The sequence below is a fragment of the Emydura macquarii genome, unplaced genomic scaffold (assembly GCF_026122565.2).
Source record: "Emydura macquarii macquarii isolate MOO-44397 ecotype Brisbane River unplaced genomic scaffold, CSIRO-AGI_Emac_v2 contig_318, whole genome shotgun sequence".
NCBI classification, from domain to species: domain Eukaryota; kingdom Metazoa; phylum Chordata; order Testudines; family Chelidae; genus Emydura; species Emydura macquarii.
Genome location: NW_027130455.1, coordinates 7088901 through 7101325, shown reverse-complemented (window position 1 = coordinate 7101325; position 12425 = coordinate 7088901). Strand labels below are relative to the sequence as shown.

The 12425-nt window shown below is 42.0% G+C and overlaps 1 protein-coding gene across 2 annotated transcripts in view; it reads right to left on the bottom strand.

Annotated features, from left to right (window-relative positions):
- Nucleotides 1-11948, bottom strand: part of SESN3 (sestrin 3) — a 96592-nt gene extending 84644 nt beyond the window's left edge. Inside the window, exon 1 of one of the 2 annotated variants that reach the window (XM_067568049.1) lies at nucleotides 11677-11948. In XM_067568049.1, coding sequence (XP_067424150.1) covers nucleotides 11677-11766 — 90 coding nt within the window. In that variant the 5' untranslated portion in view covers nucleotides 11767-11948. Of the gene's footprint in view, nucleotides 1-10804; nucleotides 10824-11676 lie in introns of those variants that run through there. The other variant, XM_067568067.1, reaches the window with a different exon arrangement.
- Between the last annotated feature and the right edge of the window lie 477 nt (nucleotides 11949-12425).

The following is a 12425-nucleotide window of genomic DNA, read 5'->3' as shown; positions in this document are numbered from 1 at the left end:
ACAGGTGAAAGACCTTGCCTGCATTGGATATCAACCCCAAATCCAGCAACTGAACAGCCAGTCACTAACACAGCTATACTAGTTCACAAGATACAATCTGCATGGAAGTTCCATTGATGCTAGTTAGACTACTAGCAGAATTTCTGCATAGATCACAGCTTCCTCATCTGCACTTGGGATCTGCACCAGAGTAGCTACATTGGTAGCTTGACACCAATTGCTGGAACTAGGGCAAAGTTTCTGATGTAAACAAGACCTACGTCATAGGCTTTCTCTTCATAAAATATCCTTCAGTCTTCACCACTCATCGCCAATTAAACTTGGTTGGTGGGACAAAGTTCTGCATAAACACTATGTATGATAACACAAGATAATTTCAACTGAGCCATATCGAAATAGTGTAACTCAGTATCAATAGTTGCGTTTACTAAACCTTGAATATTTGGACAACATGATTCTGTTGAGGTGAAATACTGTGTGGGATCTAACCCAAATTTACAACTCTTGATTTCCATTAAGCAGCCTATCTCAAAACAACTAAGTAAATTGGTGGGTTAAAACAGACATTTAAAGTGAATATTCCTTGAACAGTTTAACTGAATTAAGGTATTCCTCCAGTTACCAAACCTATTGAGGATATGTCAGTAATGATACAAGCATAGGACTTTTGTAAGACAGTTTACTTTCAGGGATAAAGCTTTCTTTAGCCATCTATAAAGCATCTGAACACTGATAGGTAGACAGAATCCCACTATTGATTTTTGAACATAACTTTGGTTGCTATCTACCTAGAGAAGGATGCTCCATAACAAAAATGGGTTTCACTCTTACATAATTTCTGCTGAATGCGGTACCTAAGATTTGGTGCAGCAGCAAGAAAGGCAAGGATACATCCCCCTATTCTGGTCTATTCAGAAGCTCACGTGTAATGATTCTGAAGCATTGGGGGGAAAATGTTAAATTCATATGGAATGTGGTCTTCAAACCAAACATGCCCACTTTGGATAGATTTAGTTTAAAATTGGATCTTTAAAAACATCAAATTTGAACATGGAAGCCCACGTTACCACCAATACTGGATCAAATGACCAGGGTAAAAGTGCCAAAAAATACTAGATCTTGTGATGAATTTTAATACTGAAAGCTATTTTTTGGTTAGGAAAGAACGTCATGAGTTATTTTTCTAGTACGTTCAAAATATTGGCTCAAAGTTATTAAAAAAAAAAAAAATCTATGTATGGATAATGCCCCTGTTCTTGTAACACAATTCCTCACAACATTGCAGTTATTTGCATAGCTTTTTTACAAACTCTACCTAAGGTGGCATATGTCACCAGGATCTACTGCACAGGGAACACTGGTAAAGAAATTTTGGGATGTACAGGTTTACAGATGCAAGGTAGAAGAATCAAATATATATCACCTTCATTCAGGTTCCTACTGTGATGGTTAAGAAGAAGTCAAACAACTATGCTTCCTTCCTGCTAAAATTTGAGGTTCTTTTCTGCTGAATAGGACTCTAGTAATGACAGACTGACCAACACAGACGGACACAAAACCAGATATTTAGCCCCGCAGAGTGAACCATAATGTTACAGTATCTAATGGCCCTATTATCCAATAAATGCACAACCCAAACCCCTAGTTGAGCAAGAGTAGGGCAGAAGTGAGAATTCAATGACTATTTTCTATTCCTCCAACCTCCCAAGCCAAAATGGAAAGGAGAAAGTTAATACTTAATTTACAATGAACTTTTCTTCTGCAGATCTCCAACCACATTCTCACAATTGAGCATTAGCCCTGTTCTACAAATAGGCAAATCACTGAATTTCTCTCTCAAATTCCCTAAAGTCATAGTAAAACTAATTAGCACTGCAGAGAACAGAACCCAGGTCTTCTAACTCAGAGTTTGGTGAGTTAGGAGAACATACCAATACTCTGTTGAGTACTGGAACATACCACCAACTAGTAGGTAAAACAGTAGATAAAATAATTAAAACCATTAATAAAGCCCAGGGAACAAACTGGAAGCTTCTTATGAAAAAAATTAACTGCTCCTTGCCAATCTGCCACCAATACTTCCTTGCTTCCCTGTAACTCAGGCAGAAACTGGCCAGAATATAAGAACGGCCATACTGGGTCATAACATAAGAAGAGCCATACTCGGTCAAACCAAAGATCCATCTAACCCAGCATACGGTCTTCCGAAAGTAGCCAATACCAGGTGCTTCACAGGGAATGAATCAAGTAATCATCAAGTGATCCATCCTGTCAGCCATTCCCAGCCTCTGGAAAACAGCAATCCCTGCCTATCCTGACTAATAGCCATTGATGGACCTATCGTCCATGAACTTATCTAGTTCTTTTCTTAACCAAGTTATAGTCTTGGCCTTCACAACAGCCTCTGGCAAAGGAGTTCCACAGGCTGACTGTGCATTGTGTGAAAAAACACTTCCTTTTGTTTGTTTTAAACCTGCTGCCTATTAATTTCATTTGGTGACCCCTAGTTTTTGTTATAAGGAGTACATAACACTTCCTTTTTTAAACTTTCTCCACACCAGTCATGGTTTTATAGACCTCTATCATAATCCCCCTTAATAGTCTCTTTTCCAAACTGAAAAGTCCCAGTCTTATTACTCACTCCTCATTATAGAAGCTTTTCCAAACCCCTAATCATTTTTGTTGCCCTTTTCTGTACTTTTTCCAGTTCCAATATATCTTTTTTTGAGATGGGGCAATCAGATTCACATGCAGTATTCAAGATGTGGGTGTACCACGGATTTGTAAAGAGGCAATATGATATTTTCTGTTTTATTATATCTATCCCTTTCCTAATGATTCCCAATATTCTGTTAACTTTTTTGCCTGCCACTGCACGTTCAGTAGATGTTTTCAGAGAACTATCCATAATGACTCCAAGATCTCTTTCTTGAGTGGTAATAACTAATTTAGATCCCATCATTTTATATGTATAGTTGGGATGATGTTTTCCAATGTGCATTACTGTGCAGTTATCTACACTGAATTTCTGCTACCATTTTGTTGCCCAGTTTTGTAAAACCCCTTTGTAAATCTTCATAGTCAGTTTTGGACTTAACTATCTTGAGTAGTTTTGTATCATCTGTAAATTTTGCTGCCTCACTGTTCCAGATCATTTATGAATACACTGAACAGCACAGGTCCCAGTGCAGATCCTTGGAGGACAACGTTCTTTATCTCTCTCAGTTGTGAAAAACCTACTGTTTACTTCTACCGTTTGCTTTCTGTCTTTTCCTGGTACTGACCAGTTACTGATACATGAGAGGACCTTTACTCTTCTCCCATGACTGCTTACTTTACTTAACAGCCTTTGTGAGGAACTTGTCAAAGGCTTGTCAAAGTACACTGTATCTTCTGGATCACTCTTATCCACACGCTTGATGACACCCTCAAAGAATTCTAATATACATCTAATATAGAGACATGATTTCCCTTTACAAAAGCCACATTGACTTTTCCCAACGCGCCATGTTCATTTATAATTCTTGCCTTATAATTCTGTTCTTTACTATCATTTCAACCAATTTGTCTGGTACTGAAGTTAGGCTTATTGGCTTATATTTGCCAGAATCACCCTCTGGAGCCTTTGGTGTTATAGTATGTACCCTCCAGTCATTTGGTACAGAGGCTGATTTAAGTGACAGGTTACATACCACAGTTGGGAGTTCTGCAATTTCATATTTGAGTTCTTTCAGAACTCTTGGGTGAATACCACCTGGTTCTGGAGAGTTATTTTTTCAAAACTTCCTCTACGGACACCTCAATCTGGGACAGTTCCTCTGTTCTCTCACCGAAAAAGAATAGATTAGGTGTAAAGTTCCAGAGGGGTAGCCGTGTTAGTCTGTATACAGCAAAAACAACGAGAGTCCTGTAGCACTTTAAAGACTAACAAATTTAATTTCTGCAGGCATAAGCTTTCGTGGGTTGTAACCCACTTCGTCAGATGTAAGGAATAGAAATCAGAGAGGAGGTATACATACATCTAAGGGTAAGTAACAACAATGGGGAAGTTAGGTATGAGCGAAGTCCATTCAGTTAGAGTAGTTGAATCCTATTCACAACCATTGATTAGGAGGTAAGAATGTGTGAACAGTGACAATTACTTCTTGTAATGAGACAACCATTCCAAGTCCCTATTCAGACCCAGTTTGATTGTGTCAAGTTTGCAGATGAGTTCCAGCTCTGCAGTTTCTCGCTGAAGTCTGTTTTTGAAGTTTTTTTGTTGAAGTATGGCAACTTTCAAGTCAGCTACAGAGTGTCCTGGGAGATTGAAGTGCTCTCCAACTGGTTTATGGATGTTACCATTTTTTGTGTCTGATTTGTGTCCATTTATTCTTTTGCATAGTGACAGTCCGGTCTGGCCAATGTACATGGCAGAGGGGCATTGCTGGCACATGATGGCATATATTACATTAGTAGATGTGCAGGTGAATGAGCTCCTTATGGTGTGGTTGATATGGTTAGGACCTGTGATGGTGTCACTAGAGTCAATGTGTGGGCAGAGCTGGCAACGGGGTTTGTTGCATGGATAGGTTCCTGGGTTAGTGTTCTTCTTGTATGGTGTACGGTTGCTGGTGAGTATTTGCTTCAGGTTGGGAGCGCTGTCTGTAAGCAAGGATAGGTCTGCCTCCCACAGCTTGAGCGAGTGAGGGATCATCTGCTAGGATAGGTTGTAGATCCTTAATGTGTTGGAGAGATTTTAGCTGGGGGCTGTAGGTGATGGCCAGTTGTGTTCTGTTGTTTTCTTTTTGGGTCTGTCCTGTAGTAGGTGACTTCTGGGTACCCGTCTGGCTCTGTCAATTTGTTTCTTCACCTCTCCAGGTGGCTATTGTAGTTTTAAGAATGTTTTATGGAGATCCTGTAGGTGTTTGTCTCTCTCTAAGGGATCGGAGCAAATAAGGTTGTATCTTAAGGCTTGGCTGTAGACAATGGATCGTGTAATGTGTCCAGGGTATGGAGATCTCAGTCACACTCTCTGCAATGAAGACTGATGCAAAGAACTCCTTTAGCTTCTCCACAAGATCCTTGTCTTCCCTAAGTGCTCCTTTAGCGCCTCAATCAGCCAATAGCCGCACTGACTGTTGGCATGCTTCCAGCTTCTGATATACTTAAAAAAAATGTTGCTGTTAGTTTGTGTGGTCTTAAGCTAGTTGTTCTTTAAATTCTCTCTAGGCTTGCCGCCTTATTATACTTACTCTTCACGTGACTTGCCAGAGTTAATGCTCTATTATTTCTATTCCCCTCACTAGTATTTGACTTCCAAGTTCTAAAGGATGCCTTTTTGCCTCTAATCACCTCTTTTACTCTGCTGTTTAGCCATTGTTATGGTCCTCCTACTGTTTTTTTAGGATATACATTCAATTTGAGCCTCTATCATGATGTTTTTAAATACCTGCAAACTTCATGAAGGCTCTCTCCCCCTATGACTTTTACTTTTAATTTCCATTTAACTATCTTCCTCATTTTTGGGTAGTTCCTCTTGTTGAAGTTAAATGCTACTGTGGTGGGTTTCTTTGACGTTTTCCACCCTACAAGAATATTAAATTTGCATTACATTATGATCGCTATTACTGAGCAGTTTATCTATATTCACCTCTTGGACCAGATCCTATGATTTACTTAGGACTAAGTTAAGAATCACTTCTCCCCTTGTGGGTTCCAGGACTAGCTGCTCTAAGTAGTTGTCATTTATGGTGTCTAGAAATTTTATCTCTGCATCCCTTCTTGAGGGTGACATATACCCACTCAATATGCAGGTAGTTGAAATCCTCCATTATTATTGGAATTCTCCAGTATTATTAGATTTTCTGCCTTTGTACCCTTTCTAATCTCCCCAAGCATTTCACAGTCACTGCTGACCACCTGACCTGGATGGTGATAGTATATTCCTACTGCTATACTCATTATTCAAGCATGACATTTTTAACCCATAGAGTATCTATGGGTATAGTTTGATTCATTTATGATTTTTACTTTGACTATATTCTCTTTCACATATAGTGCCACTCACACATCAGCATGACCTACTCTGTCATTCCTATATATTTTGTGCCCTGGCATCACCATGTCCCATTGATTATCCTCATTCCACCAAGTTTCAGTGATGCCTATTACATCAATATCCACACTGAATGCCAGGCTCTCTAGTTCACCCATCTCAGCATTCAGACTTCTGCAGTTGTATACAAGCCTTTGTACGCTTGTCAATATTCAGCTGCTTGCCTTCATGTGACACATTTAAATGGGATTCTTACGTTTAACTATTCCTCACTAGCTCTTATCTGAACTTTGCCAACTTCTTTCGTAGCCTCTTTACTGGAATATAGAATTCTCCCTTTAATAAATCCATCCCTAATGGATGTCTCCACCCTACCTGTGTGCCTCTCCACAGCTGATGGCTTTTCCCCAGTCCTTAAGTTTAAAAAATTCTCTATAACCTTTTAATTTTACATACCAGCAGTCTAGTTCCATTTTGGTTTAGGTGGAGCCCATCCTTCCTGTATAGGTTCATCCCTTCCCAAAATGTTCTCCAGTTCTTAGTAAACCAAAAAACCCTCCTTTCTACACACTTGTCTCATCCATGAATTAAGACCCTTCAGTTCTGCCTGTTTTTCTGGCCCTTTGCATAGAACTAGAAGCATTTCAGAGAATGCTAGCATGGAGGTCAGCTTCTCCCTTGCTACTGAACTCTCACTGCAGCCAAACTCTCCTTACCTTAGTAGCTCACTGTCTTGTGCTCTTCCACTGTGCTGTCTTGTCTGTTGTAGCTGAATTTTGCCCCAGAGGACAATTTGTTGTTCTCTTCATTGCAAGACAATAACATTTCAGTAAAGGGTAATTTCTGCTCAGACCAGTGAGAATTTGACTGTTCCATTTTCTAACTTCCAACAATTGAGATTAGAAAAACATAACATATTTTTACTCTACTTTTTTGGAATAAGTGGAAGAACACAAGAATGCTCAGTATCAGTGTACAGGAGCATCTTATGCTGAGAGAACAATGCATTCTAATACTACACAGCAAAGCCAATAATTAAACAAGGAAAAAGAGTACAATTATCCAAAAGGGTCAGAGTCTGGAAAAATACAGAGCCATACAAACTGTCAGAAAAACATCGAAGACCATTCTTGTCTTTTCACTGCAGTTATCAGAGAAAAGGAGTTACTTGCTCTGTACAATTTCACAAGTGTTTGTAAAAACACTAAGGAATTTAAAGTAATAAAATACTCTTTTGCTTAAAACTAGAAATATTGTGCTAACAAGCCAGGTGTACAACACAGGATGAGAAAATATGGCAGGTGGCAATACTGCCAACCCCAAGTGTTCAAACATCATGCATCAGACTCCCAAAAATTCATGAGGTTTTTTTTAAGTTATAAATTTGGCATTGTATTAAATTTGCCTTCTAGTTTTGAGTCTTTAGAGTTCACATTTTCAATCTTTTCTTCGCAACCATATGTGCTAAAAAAAAATTTTTCTTTTAAATGAAAGCTGAAATTTTCATGAGTAAGATTCCAGGGACTAGGGTTCTAACACAAACACCAAATATCACAAAATTTGTGACAAAAGCATGAGTTGGCAACATAAGAAATTGTTTATCTGTATTTTCATGTTGAGGTGTGTTAATTCATTATGAGAGCGCCTTAAAAAAAAATTACATCAGAGATTTCGCAGATGGCTAATTTTAAAAGACTATAAAATTAAAGAGCTGTGATACAGCTCAAAACAGAGAAGTGAGACACCATGACGACTAGGAAGACTGGTGTGTTCTATATGAGATATATAAGTTTATCTGAAGTCTTTAAAAATAAAATGTGTAACATTGTAAAATGAAGAGATCCACTCATGTAAGTAGTACTTTGACTACTAGGTCCCTAAAGAAAACCACACTGTACCATTTCTTGACAATACAAAAGGCAGTGTGTGGTTTGGTAGGTACTTCTCACTTCCCAGTCTGGTTCAGCCTACTCTGAAAGACAGTCAAATTCAACTGGCTTTACTACTGTGGCATTTCCTTAACTTGATGACATTCTTGATAGTCCTCTTGAATTCTACAAAGCAAATGAGCATTTCCTCCCACCTCTGCTACTCAAGTAGCATGTATAATCTTACATTTAACCAGCAGCCCTAGCTTGCTAGATCACTATATCCAGACTGCATTTTTATTTATTTATTCATGATAATCTTTGTACAATGGGCTCTCCCATATTGAAAAATGCATTAGTTAGTTTTCTCCAGAGACTGAAAACATCTTAAAAAAGCATGATTGATTAATCCAAAATAAACAGACTAAGCACACTAAATCTAGTTTTTCTCCATTTCTATCTTTCAATATAAGATACCCCAATTCACCCAAAGGAGTTTATATTCAGTTTGTCTCTTCAGAATTTCATTATAAATTGGAAGGCTTGTTTTCCCTCACTGCTATATCACCCAATCCAACAATAGCTGTTGCTCATATTATACTTTAGCAGTTTAAAAACAGATGAGAATAGGAACAGATTCAGAATGTCTTATAGTCATTTTTCCAACGCATTGTCATGTGAGTTTTAAAAGAATATAGTCATAAAACAAGGTGAAGGAACAACAATCTTCAAGGCATTTTAGCATATACATTGAGACCTAGATCAAAGTTTGCATCTCATTTACACCTAAGAAGAATTCTGTATTTTCTATTTGTAAATTAGCTAATGTTGTGCAAAAGGTTAAAGTTTACACTGACTTTATTACACCAAACATATTTCTTACAGAGCAAATGAGACAAGCTCTATATTGCTATGTTTGTTGGTTAGCCTGGGCTAGAGGCCATAACATCACAACCAATTCAGTCACAAAATATTCCTCTCAAGTCACATGCTCTTAATTTAATTTCAACAACTGCCACTGGAATTATGAATCCTGAAGCAAAAGTAGCTGCACAGTCCACCAACAGGGAATTCATAAGGCAGGACAGCGAAGAGAGCTGTATGGATCCAGTTAACCAACTAGGTTCCTGTACAGTGCCCAGCACCCTGGTATGTAAGCATGCCACCATTAACTTCCCTAATTTACTTGAATAGCAGCATTTCATCAGAGCATATGCTAATAAATAATTATTCACAATCATTACTAGAAAAGTAATGCATGTTAAAGGCTAGCAGAAAGTATATTATAGCCATTTTTGCTAGCATTACAAGGTATAAAACAAAAGACTTACTCACCAGTTTGACACTATGGCTTCAAGAAATCTCAGATCAATTTAATTTTATAAATAGGAGAACTGCCAAACACCAATTTATTAGTCAGCAAAAACTATGATTATTTGACAAGATCATGGCAAGCTCCCCTCCCCACTCTCTACATAGAGTGATGTGGCACTGGTTAATTTGTTAAGTCAATTCCTTTAAACATGTCAATTCTCAGAGAGAACTTCAGGCTTTTAACTTCTGTGAAATTTTTCTTTAAGTATTTGCTTTCCTCAAAGCAATTAGTTAACAAGTTAAAGTTTGACCCAGCAGTGAAATAGTTAACATTAGACTGCAATGATAGGCACTTCTCTCTCTGATCCATTACATTTCTCACAAGCTACACTACAATGAGCTGAGCACCAAGTATCAACTGGAATATGGTCAAAGATTTTATGGAAAAATAACTGCACATACCAAGTGTTCACATTTAATAAGACTTCAATTTCATTAAAATATTATATAAACATGACTTTTGAGATGCCCATCTCTTTCACTCAATTTAAATATGCTTTCCCCTCACCCACACCTCTTTTCCAAAACCCAAACCCTTTATTTAAAAAAAAAAAAAAAAAAAAAAAAAAAAAAAAAAAAAAAAAAAAAGCAGCCTACTGCAGCGAAAAGAGGCTTGAAAAACAACTTTGATTGGCACTTAGCCTGACCGACAGAGGAAGAAAAACAGTTTTTGGACAAAGAGCGCAAATATTTGACTTCACTGACTTACATGCTTTCTTAATAGTTACAAGAACAACCCTGTTGCAAAATGTATTTAGAGAGAGATCGACCAAAAAAAAAAAAAAAAAAAAAAAAAAAAAAAGATATTGCATTTTTCAGTCTCTCAATCCTGATGCATTTGCACAGCTCAGCAATTTTAACTCATTTGCGCTGGACAAACAAAAAGCACTTCAACTAATGTTCCCAGTTAATCACATGTAGAGAGGAGATGGTAAACGATTAGAATAATCCTAAAGGACAGTCTGCCCAGGGGAGCTGTTAATAACCAGACAGATTTTTTTTCTCTCAAATGCTCTAAATTTCAGACAGGCAGTCGGGGGCTGGGGGGAAGGTTTTCTAGAAACTGTAGTGATAAATTCATTTTTACTAAGGGATAGGTGGATAAACTTTCTAATCCCCATTGTACAAGACTCAGCCAGAGCCAGTGTTTCTAATGATCCATCCCAGTAAACACTTAGGGTCCGGAAGCTTTGGCAGAAATACATATATACATCCAATACAAATCCCCACAGCAAAGTGTTAGGGTAGTTTTCACAGCAACAAGCCTTAAAACAGACTTCTACGTATATTTTATTATATTTTATTTCTCAGACAGAATTGCTAATAAGAGAAAAGCATTTAAGGGGGAGAATGCGAACCATGAGAAACTAGTTCCGTAGGGGTAGCCCTGTTAGTCTGTACACAGCAAAAACAACTAGAGTCCTGTAGCACTTTAAAGACTAACACATTTCTGCAGGCATAAGCTTTCCTGGGCTGCAAACTAGGAATCCCACTAATGTGAGATGCGGCTGAAGGCTGAGCTCACCAGGTAACAGGGACATCTATGGTCCGGAGGAAACCTCTCAGACACACCGGAGCGAAGCAGATGCAGAGATCAGTGAAAGCAGCACAGAGGGTCCCTCGCCAGAGGGCCACTCACCGGGTGGGAAGGACAGTCTGCTCCTCCCTCTACCTTGCTGGGGCTGAGATGCCCACCGCGCCCCCCCTCCCCGTACCTAAAGACTATGCCCCATTCGCCTCATACTCACCCGCCTGCCACCCCCCGATGGTCCGTGGCTAGGGATCCCCCTCAGATCTACTGCGACTCCTCTTCACCCCCCACCCTATGCGTTGAGGGGACAGCCCCTCCGCTTCGCCCCAGCACACCAGTATCGACTCGCGGCACCGCCGCCGTCCCCCTTCGCACCTCCAGCGCCCCCGAGTCCCAGTATCCTGCCTCGACCCCCCCTCCCCTCACCACCACCACCACCCCGCCCCCCTTACACCCGGCTTCCCACCCACAGGGTCCCCGGGTCCCGTCTCCAGCGCCGTCCCCCCGAGTCCCAGTATCCCGCCTCGCACCCCCACGGCCGCACCCCCCAGTGTCCCCAAGTCCAGGCTCCGCCGCCCTCCCAGCCGCCCCCACCCCACGTCCCGCCCCCCGAGCACCACAGCCTCCACCTAGGTCCCAGATCACCCGCTTCTTCCCCCCTCCCCGCTACCCCATCGCCCCCCGACTCCACCGCCGCTCCCCCTCACACCCCTCGGTCTCGGTCCCGCACCGCGTCCCGCCCCCTTCGTACCGGCCCCGGGTCCCTCCTCCGCCGCTGGTCCCGCAGATGGCAACTACCCCCCCAGCGTCCCCAAGGCTCCTGGCTCCGCCGCCCGCCCCCCACAAGCAGCCCCGGCCCCGGGTACCTGTCTCAGCACTTTCCGGCAGTTGGTGCAGACCCGGTACTCGCTGGCGCTGGCGGCGCTGCCGATGGAAGCGGCGCTGACCCGGTTCATGCTGCCCCGGCGCTCGGCTCGGCTCAGCTCCTCATGGGACGGGGAGAGGGGGGTGCGGCCAGCCCTGAGCGCGGCGGAGCTGCCGGGGCTAGTGGCGCACTGCTCAGCGACCCGCTCCTCCGGCCACCCCCATCCTGCAGCGGCTACCCCCGGGCCCTCTCCCCGCCAGGAGCGGCCCCTTCCCTCGCGCACATCCCCCCCTCCGCCCTCCGCCAATCACCGCCCGCCGGGCACGCCCACCCTCGCTACTAGCAACCAATAGAAAAGTTCGCAGGACGCTGACCAATTGCCGGAGCGCTCGCCGGCTCCCGTCTCCGGGCAGCCTCAAGCCAAGGGCGGGGAAAAGGGCGGGTCCTCAGCAAAGGAGGCGGGGCCTTCTCCTATCTCCGGGCGGCCTCTGAGGCAGGGAGCGGGGCCACAGCGCGGGGGCGGGGCTTCTTCCGTCCAATAGCGGGCGATGGGCGTGGCTATGCAGATCAGGGACAGGAGGCCGCACTGACTATAGGTGTCAATCACACACACCCCCTTTAAACTCCTGCTCCTGGGATGGAGCCTGGGCGGGAGCTGAGGAAGAGCCTGGAATATGAGAGGGAAGAAGAAGGAAGCTGGAAGGCGGTGGTAGCAGCAGCAGCAGAGCTAAGAAAAGAGTTTGAGAAGAA